Genomic DNA, 19,512 nt, shown 5'->3' with positions numbered 1-19,512 from the left:
TAACACGGTTGTTAAGTGAATCTGGCTTCCCCATTGACTTTGCTCATCAGAAAGTTGCAAAAGGTGATCACATGACCTTGGGATCCTGCAGCCATCATAAATATGAGCCAAGCTTCTGAATTTTGATCACATGACCATGGGAATGCTGCAACAATCTCAAGTGTGAAAAAGTCATAAGTCACTTTTTTTTTATGCCGTTGTAACTTCACTTGATCACCAAATGAACTGTTGTAAGAATAGAATAGAATAGAATACTTTATTGGCCAAGTGTGATTGGACACACAAGGAATTTGTCTTGGTGTAAATACTCTCAGTTTACATAAAAAAAAGGTACATTCGTTAAGAATCAAGAATCATAACATACAACAATGATAGTCTTGAGGACTACTGTATTTAATTTGGCTATAAAGTAGTTAATATATAGATTAAAAAGAAGGGGAGCTAGAATACACCTTGTCTCATTCCGCTCTTGACAGGAATTTCCTTGGTGTGGTATCCTTGCACATTATATCATCCTCTAGGCAAGATGGGCAGCATATAAATTTAACAATAAATTCATCCAAAAGTTTTCATATATCTTGTATATAAGCAAAAAAAAATTTTTTTTTGAAAACAATTTTATTGTTTTTTAACAAACAAACAGACAAAACATAAAAACATCAGCTCTCATCCGTACTTATGTACAAACAGTGTGTCGGTTGGTTCATCAGTTTTGTGCATTCATTTCGTAGTCATAATTACAATTACCTTACATAATAAGTCTTATTATCAATCCAAACTTATATATCCTCATATCATTATAAAAAAAAAGATTTGACTATACTTTTATTCAATCATGCCTTATGAGATAACTATGATTAAAGTAATTTATTCTGTAACAAATCATATAATCATACCAATTCTATCCTAAAAAAAGAAAAAACATTTTATAAATATCAAATACCAGAAGAAAAAAGAAAAGTGAAATCAATAATATTCCTTATTGTCTAACATTCTAAATATTCTATTTTTGTATTTCATCATCCAGCCATTGATAGAAAAGGTCCCAAATTATATAAAATTGTTTATCTTCTTGCTCTCTAATTTCAAATGTCAATCTACTCATCTCAGCACATTCCAATATTTTCTTGATAACTTCTTCCTGCAATGGAATTTTCTCATTTTTCCAATTTTTTGCAAATACAATCCTAGCAAAAATAATCTTTTATCAGTTGGGGAAAAGCAGTTTCTGGACTAGTTTGGATGTAGAAATGAAAAAAGAAGCACATCTAAGATCAATAAATGCTATGTAAAGTGATGAAAGAGGAACTAATTGTCTGATTGTGAATGTTTCATCATTTTTGTATGTAATTAAGAAACCAGGTGTTTTGTTTTTCATGCACCTAAATTTGACACATTATAAGTGTTTATCTGCTTGCTTGTTTATTAATAGGGCTTGTATGCTCCTTTCAGCCAATTCTGAATAGCATAAAAGTCCCCAATATGTAATTGTGATTAAAACAATAGCTAAAGGACAAAGAATACATTATCATCCCATAAAAATTGGAGTCATGATAAAAAACAACAACCCCAATCTATGATCTAGAGAGATAATAATAACCCCTCCCCCAGCTTAGTGAAACAACTACTTTAACTTCATCAGTTCCATAAATTTCCAGGTCAGGAACCATGAAAAGTTTTTAAAATGGCAACTAGCAGCTTAACTGCACCGAGAAGCCAACTGACAATCAGTGCAGCTCTTGAAGTACAGGAAGTCCTTTACATACAACCATTCATTTAGTGACTGTTACAATAGTACTAAAAAATGACTTACAACAGTTTTTTCACATTTACAACCATTGCAGCATCCCCATGGTCATGTGATCAAAATTTGGATGCTTAGCAATTGACATGTATTTATGACAGTTGCACTATGACTTTCTGATAAGCAAAGTCAATGGGGGAAGCCAGATTCACTTAACAACCATGGTACTAACTTAACAACTGCAGTGATTCATTTAACAACTGTAGCAAGAAAGGTAGCAAAATGGGGCAAAATTCACATAACTACCTTGCTTAGCAGTGGAAATTTTGGGCTCATTTATAGTCATAAGTTGAGGACTACCTATATTCTGTGTGATGTTTCTCAGTGACATTGATCACTTACCAGTTTCATCATTAGGATTCATCAGACACAGGTAGCCTAATAATTTTTTTTTCTTATTGGTTTTTTACAAGGCATCAGGGTAATGTTATAATATACTGTATAATCTTAGAAAACAAATACATTGAATTTGATGTGTTGTCCGTTGTTACTTAAATAGATTCAACTACATTGCTTTAGCCTACATTGGATCTTAATATCATTCTGTTTCTTTCCTTTTTAGAATCTGAAAAGATTCCTGTGATGCGTGGACAATGGTTTATTGATGGCACATGGCAACCACTAGAAGAAGAAGAAAGTAATCTGATAGAAGAGGAACATCTCCACTGTTTCAAGGGGCAACAGATGCAGAACTTTGACACAAATGTGTCAAAACCTATAGATAGAAAAGAGGGTAAGATTTACTACAGAAAATTTGCTGATACTCTTCTTGTTATGATGGTCATAACTTTTGCAGGACATCTGATACTTAATTAGGTAATTACACTTATATTTCCACATTAATGACAGAATGTCTCCTAGAATATCCGAAAGAAGTCTTTCTCAGCTTACATAGAATTGTCAGAAACTATTATTCCATGAATATATTTTCTCAGAATATATATTCAACATTTCTAAATCAATATGATGCAACAAATATATATTACGAAGTAGCATTTCAATATATCTGCCTAGCTGCTTGCTTTTAATATCTGAAAAATGTTGTAACTTGAATAATCTTTAAAAAAAATCTATTCAGTGACTCTAGTTAGGATATATCTAGGAAAAAAATGATCCATCTATGTTAAGCAGACTTGTTTATTTGTTTTATTTTTATTTTCCGTAGAATAAAATTTTAAGTGATCAAATTGAATCTTGACAAGCTGTTTGCTCTGTTCTGAATAATACTTTCCACTAGTTTGGTGGTAGAGAAAGGTTAATTAAATACTTATTTGACTGGTCAACTATTCAGGAAAGCTAAAATTGTGCTGGTAGTAATTTGTTTTTAAATTTTATGATAATATCATGAATTAATAAAGGCAGAGCTCTGCCTTTAGTTTCAGTGTGTATGGAGTAGTATTTTTCAACCACAGTAAGTTTAAGTTGCATGGACTTCAATTCTCAGAATTCCCCAGCCAGCCAGAATTTTGAGAATTAAAATCCTTGCATCTTAAATTTGAGGAGCTTGAGAGATACTGATCTGAGATACTGAAGTAAATCAAAACAAATTGATTCTATTAATTACTCTGCAGATAAAAGCTCAGTCCATGTTAACAGAAATTTTGCTTAATCATTACATTGTAATTAATTGCAATCTTCTTAAGATATTGTTTAGGTGATCTGTTTTTGCAGTTTATCCAAGTGTTAAATCTAGTTCAAGATTAAATTATTTTATTGATCTTATTAAGGCAGAATTTGAAAAATTAAAGAATAGTTTGGTGTAGCTCCTTGACAAGTCACATTCTTAATCTTAAAAGGACTGTATGATAAATCTCAGAAAATAGTTGCATTTGAACCATGAAGCATCTTTAGCAAAGTCAGTAGTTATGGGTAAATTTATCAGACTGGTGCAGTCTGAAAAACTTGATACTTTTGTGCAATTTTTTTAGACTTTAACCCAGTGGTTCCCAAAGTGGGTGGTACCTCCCCCTGGGGGGCGGTGGGTTGCCTTAGGGGGGCACTGAGAGGCAAGGGGGCCGGCAGGGGGGCGCTAAGAGGCGGCAGTGGGGTGCTGAAGGTGAGCGGCAGGGCACAATTCAGGGGTGAGAAAAAATACTGCTGCCACCGCGTTCGAGGCAAGGCCCTGCAGGATCATCCCATTGACTTGCACTGTCTGGTGCAAGGAGCTCCGCCCCAAACGCAGTGTTGGGAATAGGAGAGCAAAGCCAGAGTGGCTCTGCTCTCCTTTTCAAACATGCCGCCGCCGCCACATTCCACCCCATTGAGCCCCTTGCACCAGAGGCACCTGCCCAAGCAAGTCTGATCAGAGCAGTGCACGGTCAATGGGGTGAGCCTGAGAGAGGGAAAGAGATAGGAAGAGAGAAGGAAGAAGAGAAAGAGAAAAGGGAAAGAAAGAAAAAAGAACAAAGAAAGCGGGGGATGGAAGGAAGGGACAGAAAGAAAAAGAAATAAAGAAGGAGGGAGGAAGGGAGAAGAAAGATAATGACTTATCTATTCTAGTCCAATCACCTGCTCCAGCAGGGTTAGAAGGGAGTGTGTGTGTGTGTGTGTGTGTGTGTGTGTGTTCTCATAATTTACCAATACATTTTGGTTTTGCCTTCTTCAGAATTGGCACTGTAATACATTGGGAAAAAGTAATTTTTTAGGGTGAAGATCTGCTCCAATGGATCCTGTTTAAAGCCTCAATAAAATTTGAGAGCTTTCTGATAGTCTTGGCCATGTTTTGTCCATAAAACCTTTAATTAATAGAAGCCAAAGATGTTTCAATGTGCTGGCAAAGATGTTTCAATGTGGAAAAGGGCCTCTAAACTAGGCCTCATTTCAATCTGATGCATCAGCTTGCGCTCTCTCTCTCTCCCTCCCTCCCTCTCTCCCCCTCCCCCCTCCATCCCGCCCTTTCTTTGTCCCTTTTTCTTTCTTTCCCTTTTCTCTTTCTTTTCTTCCTTTTCTCTTTCTCTCTTTCTTTTCTCTCTCTCTCTTTCCCTCTCCCAGGCTTACCTCATTGATTTGGTGCACTGCTCCGCTTGAACTTGCTTGGGCAGGTCCCTCAGTGCAGCAGGCTCAATGGGGTGGACCTGTGGAGCCGGCACCTAGAATGCAGCAGTGCCAGCACTTTTGAAAAGTAGAGCAAAGCCAGAGGTCGGTAATTTTTGCTGCGAAGAATCACAAAAGCTTCTGGGTTGTGCACAAGAAGGGACACACATGTCAATGCAATTCAGCAACATAAAATAAAGAAATACAAATAAATCAACAAGAATCGGCAAAACATCTTTGATTAGATTTTATTCACTACTAGAATCTAATCAGAGATGCTTTGCTGATTCTAGTCCAATGACCTGCTCCAGCAGGGTTGGAAGGGAGTATGTGTATATGTGTGTGCATGGCTGTCAAAACTCCAAAAACAGGTCAAGTAGTTCTGGGAAGGCCAGTCATAAATTAGAACACTTGCTGAGCAACCGGCCATTAAGTGAGGACCACTTGTATTTGGTTTGCCAGTCACCAAACCATGCTCACCCAGTCATGTGACCAGCAAAACCACACCCTCAAATTAGGCCACGCCCACATAAATTTGAATCCCGCCCCTGGGTGGGGGGCATTGAGGATGAATTTGTAGCATCAAGGGGGCGATGGACTGAAGAAGTTTGGGAACCACTGCTTTAACCGTTCTTTCAGCACCAACTAAAATTCAGGCTGACAGTTTTAACAGGTTACAAAAAGTTATCAAGTTACTAAACTTATTAGTAGCGAAAAGACAAAAAATAATAGGGTTGGAAGGGACCTTGTAAGTCAACTAGAGACCCTACACTACTTCTAACAGATGACAGTCCAGTCTCCTCTTCTTCTATAGGTAGTCTTCACTGCCTGTCTTGTTAAGCAACTTTTCAAAGCTACAACAGTGCTCAGAAAGTAAGTTTACAACTGGTCCTTGCACTTGTGGCCATTGCAGCATCCCTGAAGTCATTGCAACTGATGCAAATTTACAACAGTCATGGCATCTCACAGTCACATGATCGTCATTTACAACCTTCACAGCTGACTTCCAATGAGCAAAGACAATGGGGAAGCCAGCAGGAAGTCACAAATTATAGTGAAATGATGTTGTGCTTAACAAGCTGCAATGATTTGCTTAATGACTGCAGCAGAAATGACATACGTCCAGTTTGATCACATGATGTTTCACTTCATGACCACATTGCTTAGTAGTGGAGTTGCCAGTCCCAATTGCGATTGGTAATTTCTATATTTTCATTTTTTACCAACCTACTTGCTGAACACATGGAATTTCTTTTTCCTTTATGTTTTTCAGGTGAATTGGTAAAATACAAGACTGTATTAAGTAATAAGTAAAGCATGCTTTGCTTCTAAAGCCTAATTTAGAACAGCATAACTTTTGTCTAACCTGAAAACAAATCCTGCTTCCAGGACATCTGGATTCAAACACATCTGGGGCATATATATTTAATTCAGTGCTGTAGGTTGGATCACTTGAGTTAGACCTCATTAATTTGTTCTAAGACTTCTGCACTAAGCATTACTAAGTTTAGATCTAAAGCAGATTAACTTAAAGTAGTTTTAAAAGAAGTATACATTCCTTTTTGTAAACTTTTGAGTTTGATTCATAACACTATTTTTATGAAGAATCTATTTCTGACCTGCAGAATTAATGCTACAATACTTTTTAGGGCTTAACAAAAATCAGTTTTTTTCTTTATTTTCCCTTTTGAATTCTACTTAGTACTGTTAAATAGATTGCAACATTTGCTGTTGGAAAAATTTAAAAAGCAAAAAGTTACATAAATAATTTATCTATGTGAAACATGATAGATAGCAGATTTTTTTGTTTATGGATTACATATGTGTTACTTTTAGTGTCAAGATAACTGCAGAGTAGTTTTTATTTTTGGATTGAATCGCCTTAGTTAGATTACGGGGACAATTGAGCCCAAAATTTCTATTGCTAAGCAAAACATTTGTTTAATGAGTTTTGCTCTATTTTATGACCTTTCTTGCTGCAGTTAATCTCTGCAGTTAGTAATACTGTTCTTAAAGGAATCTGGTTTCCCCATTGATTTTGCTTGTCAAGGTGATCAGGTGACCCTGAGACATTGCAGCCATCATAAATAGGAGCCAGTTGCCAAGCATCCAAATTTTGATCATGTGACCCTGGGGATGCTACAACAGTCATAAGTGGAAAAATGCTCATAAGTTACTTTTTTCTGTGCTGTTGTAACTTTGAACTGTAACTAAGTGACCTTTTGTAAGTCAAGGAGTATCTCTATTTATAGATATTTCTAAAAGCTTCCTTCAGGCTTTGCTTGTCACTGTTATTGCACAAACCTACCAAAAGCTGTTTTAAATTACTGCTTTGCCTGTACTAACCTGAGCAGCTGTCAAAAATGAAATAATTAACAAAATACGTGTTGCTAATCAACTATTAGGAGTAATTAAGAAAGACGAGACCAAATTCTACTCCTACTTCTGAAATGTTAATTTTAGCCATTTTGAAAGTGCAACCTTGCATAAGTGGGTGACCTGGGAGAAGTAAACTTTGTCTCTTTTCAGCTGGAGGTATGAATTTAAAAGTTGTTCCATGCTATATTGTCCTCAGTTGAAGGGCGTCACTTTAATGGGACAGGAATAGGGAACTTTTATGTAAGTTTTAAAAATTATCATGTTCTTTCATTCGTTATTAGCCTTTGAGACAGTCTTGACTCCAATAACTGCTTGGACTAATCCTTGCAGTTTCCTTGCAAGATTTTCAGAAGTGCTTTGCTATTGCCTTTTTTATAATAATATTATAATCATTTACTTTTATCGTATTGATTATGTACCATCAAGTCAATGTTGATTCTTAAAAGCCACATAAATTTTATCCAGGAAGCTCTGTCCCTATTCTGATCCTTTAGATCTTCCAATGGTGCACCCACCCCAACTCCATCTTGCTGCTTATCTTTCTTTCCTCTTACTTTTCTTTTCATCTCTCCCATTGCTACAAAATTCTCCAGAAAGCTACATCTTCAACCCAAAGTACAGTAGGATAATTTGAGCCAGTCATTTATGCTTTGAATGAGAACTCTGGATTCATTTGTTCTATGATCCAGTGACTGTTAATGTAACCTTTCTCAATAAAGTATAATAACATAGAATCAATTTCCTGATTGGGTCTAACTCATACAAGTCACAAAGCCTGAGGCTAGCTCACATGTTTTCATATTATCTTTAAATGAATCTAAGGGCACAAATAAACAAATTCACATAAAGCTTCCATAACTATATGGTGACAATTTATTTATATATTTGGAAAATGTATGAGGCCGCCCATCTCTCACAGAGACTCTGGGTGGCTTACAAGCAGTAAAAATACAGTATAAAAAACAATAACATGCACTCAACTGTCAACAACACGCAGTCAGATAAGCCACTTGATGAGCTCCAATCCACTCTGAGTTCCCCAGGTCCACTGGCAAAATCAAGTATTCGGGGCCTTAACGGAAGAGTGTCAGTAGGGGCCAGTCTAATTTCTGCAGAGATGATATGCCAAAGGGAGGGAACCACCATGGAGAAGGCCCTTCTTTTAGGTCCTACCAGATGTACCTCCTTAGGGGATAGGACCTGCAACATTTTCTTGCCTCCCTGTTCTAGTGGGTCAGGGGGATGCAACCAGCAGTGCAACACAAAGTTCAATTATGCAGCCATAGAGCTTGCTGGATAAATCCCGAGTTGACCAGTAGATTTATCACTATGTTTTGTTTGATCTCTTGATGTTAGGAAGAATAAAATATAATAACTAAAAACTAAAACATTTTTAAAATACTTCCTTTTTGTATTGGGCGATGTTTTTGTCTATCACTAGGATAGCAAAGCTCTTTGAGACTTCATTAAATCTGTTGCAGTCTGACTGTAATCAGTTTACTGTATCACAGCTTTGAGCCTCACTCGCAAGCAATTTCTGGAATCACTGATGGGCAATTTTTAAACCAAAGTAGTAGAAACACAAGAGATAGGTTCTATTTTTTCTGCAAACGTTGAAGTAGTTCTTGTGGATGTAAGTTGCAGCGCAGTCTGTGAGTGCTCTTAGTTTTATCAGCTACAGTAGATCTATCATTTTATCTGTTCTACAAATTGAACCTTAAACTACTACCGTGGGAGTAGAAGATACCACATGTTTCTGTGCAGCCTGAATCTTTTTTTGCTTGTTACTAAAATGGCAGGGGACCTTTTACATTATAAGATAGGAAAAGCACTTGATCTTATCCCTCCTTTTCTGATTGAATCCAGTCAGCATAAAGGATACTGGTAAGCTTTAATGCTCTTTGCCCAGAGTTAATTGTTAATCATGCTGGGAATGCTGCCAACAGTGTTTCCTGCTCTTTGCTACTGGATGTGGAGGACCTTCATATTATTTGGCATTACTTTGGCTTATTGTGTAATCTAGGGCAAAGCTACACATTACAGTATATAAATAATGCAGTTTGCCATAACTGTATATAGCATTTTTCTTACCACTTTTTTTCCCAGTTTCAAAATAATTGTATTGTGGTTTTTTTCATAAGCTGTTTGCATGGAACTGAAGCTAACCCAGGCTTATCTTCTATTTTAATAGCAGCTGGGATAGGTTGAAGGTTCACAGTAGAACTCTAACATAGGAGAAAGCAGCTTAAAAGAATATTAGTGTGCATACAGGACCAGAATGTCTATTACTAAGTGATGCAATCATAATATACAGGGTCACAAAACTGCATTCCTTAGTGATGGCAATCCTGGCAGTGCCCAGTTGCTGTCATTAAATAAATCCCATCTGTCATTAGCAAGGACACAGCCCAATCCAAGTGATTCCCAGCTTGGTCCCTCCCAGCCCCAAACAATGGTTATGTAAGGAGCTGCCTCTTCTGTTTTCTCTTAAACTCCCTTCACCTTCCTATCTCTTCTTCCACCATCCCTGGCCTTTTGGCCACCCACTTATCTCCCCTTCCAGCTGCCCCCATTGTCCTATCCAAGGTCAAGGACGCACACAAGTACACAAAGATACTTTTTTTCTGTTTAGTAAATGAGACTTGCAAACACAAACATACTTGCAGTATAGAGGCAACTCTCCCCCCCCACCCCCCACCCCCCCCCAAAAAAATTCCCCAAATTTCAAAAGTTTTGATTCTGGCAGCTCATCATTTGTCTCCTTTTACTCCAGATCAGAGATCACCAAGACACGCAGTGCTGTACGTGCTGTTACCCAGACCACTACTGCACCAGCCAGAGGTCTTCTTGCAAGATGGGGGCAGCCAGGTCTTCATCTGCCCAGAGCCTGTACACCCAACCGACGCCTTTATTCATGTCCTGCTCCTGTCTAGGGCCTTCTTTCATGAAAGTAGTCCAGTGTGCAAAAGAAGAATCCTTCTGGAAGGGTGCTTCTTTTGCACCCACGCAGCCAGGGCCTCCTTTTACATGGGGTGCTTCTTTTGCAAAAGAAGGTCCTGAGCAGGCCATGAATGGAGCCCATGGCTGCTGTACTAGAGAAGCCCCAGCTACATAAGTGAAAAGGCGGCAGCAGGAAAGAAGGCAATGGCCAGTTACAGTAGTGTTGGGCAGTGTTGTGGGCTCAGCAGTGGGCAGAGCCAGGCAGACAGCCAAAAGGTAAATGTGGGTGGGCCTGAGTGGGCTCAAATTTTGTTCATGTGTACACTGAGGCATTGTAACGGCCAGAACTCTTATCTGCTATTACAGTCTTAAAGCTTCAAAAAACCTGTTCAGCAAAAATAGCTCTGAAGATGCAGTGTCTAGAAATAACTGAAATATGGTATTGTTAATGTACCATCTTTATACAATTTACCACTATTAAATACAATGTGCAATTCTGAAGAGTTCCACAGATTATAATACAGAATGTATTATAAAAAGATTACAGAGGGTTTTTTTAACTTTAGAAAAGCATGCATAGGGATGGTTATGAGAATTAAATTCCACATACTATGGATAGAGAAAATAGGTTTGTAATGCTAACATTTGAGGATAGGTGATTTGGAAGAGATTCAGGAAGTTGTGAACAAAGATAGTTGTTTCTTTCAGAGCAGATAAGCCTAGGATCACGCAACAATATGGTTGGTCCTTGACAAGCAGTTCTTTTAGTGACCGTTCAAAGTTATAACCACGCTGTTTTTCAGTTACAACCTTTGCAGCATCCCAGTGATCATGTGATCAAAATTCAGATACTTGGCAACTGGCTCATCTTTATGACTGCTGCTGCATCCCAAGGTCATGTGATCACTTTTTGTGACCTTCTGACCAGCAAAGTCAATGGGGAAGCCAGATTCACTTAACAACCAGGTTATTAATTTAACAATTGCAATGATTCACTTAACAACTGTAGCAAGGAAGGTCACAAAATTGGGCAGAACTCACTTAACAAATGTGTCACTTAACAACAGAAATTTAGGGCTCAATTGTGGTTGTAAGTCGAGAACTACCTGTATAGACTAACAGTAAATATAACTTTATCAAAAATAAATTGCTTAAATTAGTATACAGTAGTAAAGGTAATTCAATTATATGACTTTGAAAAAGAAGAAATACATTTATGAAAAATGGAAAGTAAATCTTGCTCCTGGTTGTTTGGTGTTTACAAAGATGTATACTAACACTACAGGTAGTTCTAGACTTACAACCATAATTAAGTCCAAAATTTCTATTGTTGAATTAGACATTTGTTAAGTGAGTTTTGCCCCATTTTGACGCTTCTTGCCACAGTTGTTAAGTGAACCACTAAAGTTGTTAAAATAGTAACATGGTTGTGAAGTGAATCTGGCTTCCTCATTGACTTTGCTTGTCAGAAGGTCATAAAAGGTAGTCACATACCACTGCAACCGCCATAAATGCATGCCAGTTGCCAAGTGTATGAATTTTGATCATGTGAATATGGAGATACTGCAGTGGTTGCAAGTGTGAAAAACTGTCATCAGTCATCAGTTTTTTCAGTGCCATTCTAATTTTTGAAAGGTCACCAAAATTAACCCTTATTACATTCTTGGCAGGACTAGACTTCCTGTCTCAGGAACTTCTCTGGAGTTTTTTTCCCCTCCTTTGGTGGTACTTTGTTTGTGTGGAGTGACCATTCAAAGTTACAATGGCACTGAAAAAAGTGACTTACGACCATTTTTCACACTTATGACTGTTGCACCATCCCCACAGTCATGAGAGGCCAGGCGAGGAGATGCGTGCCTCGATGTGAATGATATTGAGTTGGCCACATACAGCCAATAACATGACCTCCAAGCCATGTCCACTCAGTCACATGACCACCAAGCCACTCCCACCACCTAAGCCATGCCCACAGAACCAGTTGTTAAAAATTTGAATCTCACCCCTGTTGAAGACTATATATAAATAATCCTCCTGAACTAGGATGAGGACAAGACATTAACACCAAGCTTACAATTTATGTGTGAGCATAATTATCGCTGTGTAATTCAGTAATTATTACTATTTATTTCTAATTCATTAAATTTTTATGCCATTCATCTACTCTATAATGGGCTTATAAAATCTAAGATAAGAAAAAAATTGTTGCTATGTTCTTAATAGCTTGATTCTAGAAATAACATGAGGTGTAACACAGTGGTGGGATTCAACTGGTATTACTTCCAGTTTGCTGACTACATTTTGCTGTGCATGCATGTAAAAAAACCTTTAGCTGTGCTGCCTGGACAACAGAAAAGCGCTGCACGCAGGTGTGCAGCATTTGGAAAGCCTCTTTTTTCCTATTTTTTCCAACCTCAGCTGTGCCGCGCAAAGCCGCTGAGGTTGAAAAAGCAGGAAATAAAGGACAGGTAAGAGCCTGGGCAGGCGGGTGGGACCAACAGCAGCAAACACAGAACCGGTTCGGTGTCTGCTGATCTTCAGAGGTACCAGTTCTATAGAGCCGGGCAGAACCAGTAGCAGCCCACCCCTGGTGTAACAGGTTGTCAACCAATAAAGAATAACTTGCAGAATACTTTATAACTTATTGCAAGAGAACAAACAGAACATTTATGTTGTGAAGACATCTGATGGTAGTATTCATAAAGTTACTGCAGTATACTGGTTTTGTCTCACTTGTCAAAGTTTTCTTACCTGTGTTGGCTATATGTATTAACCTTCTCAGATAAATCAGATAGGAAAGATAACAGGATGAACTGCTTCTATTTTATTGTAGGGCTACATAATTTTGAAAGTCTGAAAGTACAAATATCCCACCATCACTTTTAACAGCCTGACCAATTGGGGCAGGTCCTTCTTAAGTTTCTTTCTCTGACCAATAAGCCACCAAGGGCTCCCCGTTTGTCTGATTGCCTCCTAAAGTCTAGACAGCTTCCCCTCTCCTCCTTCAAGTATTTCCCATATACCATTACATTATATCTGGAATCAATTTACGGATTGATGTAGAGTCTAATCCAGGGGTGGGATCCGACAGAGTTAACTGACAGGGTTTATTACCAGTTCAGTCATTTACGAGGTTCGGTGATTTATGATGTGCTTCCCTGCACATTGCCTGCACGTGCCTGTAAATCGTCATCAACATGCTGCCTGCAGAGAAGCAGCCCTTGAAACAGCCCTCTTTTCTTGTTTTTTTAACTGCAGCTGTGCCTTGTTCGGCAGCTGAAGTTGAAAAAATCAGGAAATAAAGGTCAAGTAAGAGCCCGGGTGGGCGGGTGGGCAAAAACATCAGCAGACATAGAACCGATTCTGTGTCTGCTGCTATTCAGAGCTACCAGTTCTACAGAGGTGGACAGAACTGGTAGAAACCCACCCCTGGTCTAATCTTATAAATTCATACATAATTAGTAATAAAGATCAAAATATTTTTGAAGGAAGTCTCAAAAATGACTGAAAGCTTTACAAATGGAGACTTTACTGTTACCATTTTTAAAGGAAATTTTACGGATATAGTGGCAATAATTTTGTAGCCAAGATAGAATCTCTGGTTGTTATGTTCAGTTTTGTATGAAGGAAACTGCAATGTAATGTTGTTTTCAGGTTGTTCATTTTAAAGGATTAGAGTGAATCCAGCCCACATTTCTTACTACTTATTTTATTTTAACTTTATATACTGTCCGACTCCAATAACTGAGCAATTTACAAATAGCAAGAAAAAAGATCCTTCTAGGCCCTTTGAAATCCTACCAGTATAGGAGCATCCAGATCTAAGGAGAACCTCATTCCATAGAGTATGTGCTGTTACAGAAAAAGGTGGCATGTTTAATCAAAGAAATTTGCAACATACCAGTCCGGCCAGATTGAATTGGCTGGGCCAATACTGTGGGGGCAGGCACTCCCTCAAATAACCAGTACCTATGCCATGTAGAGCTTTATATCTAATAGCCAGCATTTTGAATCAAATCTAGGAGCAAACTGGCAACCAGTGCAGGGTGGCAAAATTCTTGTTGTCCTTCTGTCTAAGAAATTGGAAGGTTGCCAGTTTTGTGAACGAGTAGATTGCATCTGTTCCCTGATGGTGTCTGCCTTTTACATCCTTGTTTTATGATCCTTTAAAGAGAAAAACAATTTCTATTAGTATATTATTCATAGTAGCATACAATATTTAATTTGACTCCATAAATCATTTAAATAAATATCATATTGAATTATAATCCAGGAAAACCCAGGATACAAAAAAATTAGAACAAAGGTGATAAAAATTTAAAAGTAGCAATAAATTACTAAATCTCTTGGGGGGGCGGGAAGCAAAACATACAAATACAAATACCCCATTCCATCCCTAGCCAACCTTGGTGAACAAAGTTCTTGTGACATAAGGAAGAGAAATACTATATATTAGATGAAAAATGCAGGATCATTGCTGTCTAGACTCTGACACCCAACACAGAGAAAACATTTCAAAGAAAAGCATGTTTCCTCTGTGTTTGCTCCTAGATTCTATAATGAGATGGAAAATTATTCTTCCATACAACCCATAATATTCTATATTTTGGCACAATTCACCCTCCAGTTTCCAACTGCCTCACTAATTTCTTGGCTGTCTTTTCAGACGTTGAACAATGGGAAGTTGGTAAAGTACCAGAGATTTTACAGCATGATTGATTGCACAGTTAAATAGGTAGGAAATCGCTGTTCAAAGTTAGCAATAACATCTTACCCTAGAACTTCTGAGATTCATCACACTAATTCTTTCCCTTTGTTTCTTCATTAATTATTATTCTGGGCTTAAAGCAAAAACTTCTAGAAGGACTTTTATATGCTGCCTTCCCTTTTTAAAGGATAATCTTTCACACAGAATTCTCTGTGTCATGCCAACCATGGAAAGCAAATGGAAAAATATAGGCAATAATGTATTATCAGTAGTAGTTGATTGGAAGGAAGTGAGACAGAATAAATGCCATGCAATGAGCATTTCTCTTTAAGAAGGACTTTGGATCTGCATTAGAGTTTAAAGTTTTCATTATAATGTATAATTGCCATTTGAAACTATGAAAATGATTACTGAGCACTCTGATAGGAGGGAGTCACTTGGATAGGTACATACATATAGAAACATATAGAAATCTTTCTTTTGGTGCTACTAATTAGTTGCAGCTATTATTTTCTCTGATCATTCAGTGGTTCTGACAACATTATCTCATATCTTAATTTATGTTTTCTTAATTAGATCAGTTGGGTCCAATAAATGCACCACCACATCTAATATTCAGTAACCTATTTAAGGTTTTGTTTTTGTTTTGGGTTCAAACAGAGACTTCCAAACTGATGCTCAGTTTTTAAAATTGTCACATTTTGTTATTCAAGTGAGCTCGACTCCCTGTTTGAATGCCAACTGACCTTAGTGGTGCTTATTGTTCTCCTGTTTCTTAGGTGGGGCACAGCAGCTTCCTCTTCATTCCTAGCTTGCCACTTGTGAGATACCTCAGCATTCATTCACCTTGTGATGTCCCTTCCTACACTGAACAGCACTGGCATCTACCTGTGGGGGTAAGGTAAGTCCATCAAACTACAGCACAGTAATCTTCAGGGGTTTCACTTTTTTCAATATTCTCATTGAATAGCTTGGAAGCTTAAAATGAGTATTGAAAGCATCACAGTGGATGTGCATTTACCACCACAGGGAAACTCCAGTGCTGTTCAGGAATGGAAGTCTTGTTAATAGATAATGCATGTTGGGAATTTCCTGTCTTTCTTTCAAGAGTTGGAAAACTACCGGTGGTCTTTTCCCTTGTTCCCTTGTTTTTAGCTATCTCTTTAGGCTGCCTAATGTCCTGAGCCTATGTTACAGAGTTGTGCTTTGTAATCCCAGTAAAATTGCTGACTGATATATCTATGAATTCACAGGTGATGGATGAAGCCATTCATTTTTACATTGCATATCTGCTGTTTTTCTGCTCTTTAAACATAATCTTACTTGTATCAGGGAGCAAGTAAGGAAAATTATTTTTTTATTTACATATTTAATTGGTTCCTCATTAAATCATTGTTTTTTCTGTTTTGCTGGCATTTATCCATATTATTTTTATTCTGTTTTCTGTGTTCGTTAGTTTTTAGGATAGTTCCCTGTCAAACCCAATTATGAACCTTCTCAAAAGTTCACTTTGAAGCTCGGTCTTTTTACTTTTAGTTGCCAACTACCTACCTACCTTCTCCCTCCATTCTCTGTTCAAATGGAGAGGATATAAGGAGAATACAGAGGCAACAGGGGTTAAACGCAAGTGGTCTGAAGGTACAGTAATCACAGATTTCTGTTCTTGTCTTCTTGTATAGGAAGCTTTACACTGTAGCTAGCACTGTAGGGCGTTTAGATAACCAAATGCTTTCCCCTCTGCACAATTTTGATATTTCCTGATTCCAAAACAAAACAAAAAAGGAGACATTGTGGATCTTAATGAGACCATCTGTGCATGGCTTCCTACAGAGAAAATTAGAAGCTGGCAGTGCTGTGACCAAGTATACTAACAATTAATTAAAATTCCAAAATATTTTGTACATTATTTACTTGACATAAAAATTGGCCATGGAATACCCTCCACTTTCAAAAAAAGGGCAAGGTTTTTATAAATTGAGTCCAGGTAATGATTTGTTTATTGAAAATTATATGGATAATAATGAAATGCCTGTTCAACTATAAAACTAATTGGATACTTTTAATAAAATTGCTTTGATTAAACCTGACAAACCTAATAATTTAGAAAATGTTAAAGTAGATTAATATAAGATGTTTAAATGTGAGGAGGAAGAGAAATGGATATTGGGCCAGATGTTTTGCCCCTAGGTATCACAGAAATAAGTTCGTTGCTCTTCTTTGCTCATTTGCATCTTTGTTGGACTTGTCATGAGGAAAATAGTAAAGTAAGTAGGAAAATATATTTTTCCTATCTTTTCACAATGGACTCATAAAAAAATAATTACTGTTTGAACAACCATAAGTTTTGTCAAGTCTTCATGCTTACCACAGATCCAGTAAAATAACATTGGGAAGAATCATCACTGTTTGGGGTTGTTCTAACAATGGACTTCCTTGTATACTTTCCTTGGCAGCTTTCTGATTCTTTATACATATTTTAACCGTTAAAAAAATCAACATGCATATTAGGCCTCAGAAATAATTTCTGAAAATCCATTTTAAGGTGTGGATTTAATCATCTTATCGTTGATCAGCAACATTTATATATGTATGCATCTTTATGTATATATCCTGCATTTATTTGTACAACTCAAGGTAAAAGTTGATGAGTTAATGACCTATAGGGTAATTCCACACCTCCGAGGAAATCCTTGGTTGATTTTAGTGAAATTAGAATGTTTAACTCATGGCATTTAATCTTAAGATCAAAGATTTTTACTTTGTAAGCTAAATATATTTAAGGAAGATTTGCCTTTAAAAAAAAAATCCAATAGTGATTGGATGTAGAAGTTAGAAACTGCTAATAGTGAAATGCTATGCTATTTCTTATATTCTCCTCCAAAATCTTCTACTCTTCAGAAAGAATAAAAATGAAACAGGTGGGATTCAGCCTGCTTTTTTATGTAACATTTAATTTACCACACCATAATGTATTAACTTATGTTTATCATCGAGTAGCGTATATGTGACAATGGCTAAAAATGTGTACCTTTTCAAGCACAATTTTCTTTTTGCTCCAAAAACCATTCATGTGAATAACTTGCCTCTTCAACTTGTCATCTTGTTGTCTTTATTCTATCATGGGAATCTTTAGTAGTGCCTAAATATTTTAACCTCTTAGACGATGGCAGACCTTTGAGAACTGCAGGCAACTAACATTTATTTAGGGAACAGCAGAGGGACCAAACATTGGATCAAACATTCCCTATTTTAAATAATAAATGCAGGGTACACAGAAGTTAAGTGTTGAATATTTTTATGTGAAGAATAATTTCATCTTCACTTATATCCAGGAAGTTTATACTCCACACACTATACGTTTACCTGTTCAGATGAAAATTACATAGCTGGAAGTGCACTGTGCTATCTCATAACAAGTTATTATAATCAAAATAAGCATAATAAATTTACAATATTATACAAAAGCAGCAAAATAAGTGATGAAAATGGAGTACAAGAATTGTTTAACTATCAACAACAAAAAATTCTACATGTTTTTGAGCTTTTAGAAAAAGAATCAATCATACTGGACCTAGCTGCCTTTTTAAAACATTACTAGCTACAAATGTGTTTTCATTATTCACCATTTGATATTTGGGTAACATGCTAATATATAATATTAATACCCTTGTTTTTGTGTTTCCTTCTCCCTGTTTTTTGCTATGCCTACTTCTGAAAGAGATGCGGTATTTATTTTATTTATATTAAAAACCTTTTTTTTGCTACAGCTGTTCATAGTTTGAAGCTGAGTCGCAACCATGTAGATTGGCACAGTGTCGATGAGGTATATCTATATAGTGATGCAACAACTTCAAAAATTGCAAGAACAGTCTCTCAGAAGCTAGGTTTTTCTAAAGGTAAAACTAATTAAAGTTTTGTGTACATTGTCAAAATATCCTTGTTGAATATATTGTATGTTTTCGTGAAAAATGTGAAAACTGAATTGGTTATTTTTTTGAATTGTACCTAATAATGAACCTGTGCTACTCAGAAATGCAACTTTAACATTAGCTCTCTAACCTAAAATCACAAAGTAGAGTTTTTTGTTTCTGCCAAACTTACTAAATGTTTGTGATAAAGGGATGGTTTTCAACTGTAACATAGCTGACCTCCCCAAGATATTTTGGCTACCCCAATCTAAGATAAAGAAACATACATTGTTTTGATATATAATTTTATTCATACATAGCAACTATATTTCTTTTCTTTTGTAATTCAAAGGGATTTTTCCCTTCATTTAATCTTCACAAAACTCTTTTAAGTAGAATAGGCAAAAATAAAACAATTGGCATAAAGTTATCTAGTGAGCTTATGGTTTAACTTTGGATTTCCCCAATTTTAATAAAAAATAATCTCAGTATTTCATTACATGTGGATTTCTGCTGTTGTTATACCTATAAACATCAGTTTTTCACTACATACAAATCTCTGCTATTGAAGTAGTAACATTGCAGGGTTAAAATTAATCTCACTATTGAATCTACACCCTTCTTCCTGCAGTACACATACATCTTGTGTATCTATGTTTTTTAGTATGCATTATAATAAATTTAAAGCAAATGAAAAAAATTTAAATACAATTTTTAAATAAATTTTTTTTAAATAAACCTTT

General features: G+C 36.6%; 1 protein-coding gene across 2 annotated transcripts in view; it reads left to right on the top strand.

Annotated features, from left to right (window-relative positions):
- Window positions 1-19,512, top strand: part of DDHD1 (DDHD domain containing 1) — a 42,721-nt gene that overhangs the window by 6,831 nt on the left and 16,378 nt on the right. The window contains exons 2-4 of one of the 2 annotated variants that reach the window (XM_026698748.2): window positions 2,367-2,537; window positions 16,398-16,499; window positions 18,629-18,757. In XM_026698748.2, the coding sequence (XP_026554533.1) occupies window positions 2,367-2,537; window positions 16,398-16,499; window positions 18,629-18,757 (402 nt within the window). The remainder of the gene's footprint in view (window positions 1-2,366; window positions 2,538-16,397; window positions 16,500-18,628; window positions 18,758-19,512) is intronic. The other variant, XM_026698749.2, reaches the window with a different exon arrangement.

This window comes from Pseudonaja textilis, chromosome 1 (assembly GCF_049901715.1).
Source record: "Pseudonaja textilis isolate UNSWEBS1 chromosome 1, rPseTex1.2, whole genome shotgun sequence".
NCBI classification, from domain to species: domain Eukaryota; kingdom Metazoa; phylum Chordata; class Lepidosauria; order Squamata; family Elapidae; genus Pseudonaja; species Pseudonaja textilis.
This window is presented reverse-complemented; position numbering and strand designations above follow the sequence as displayed.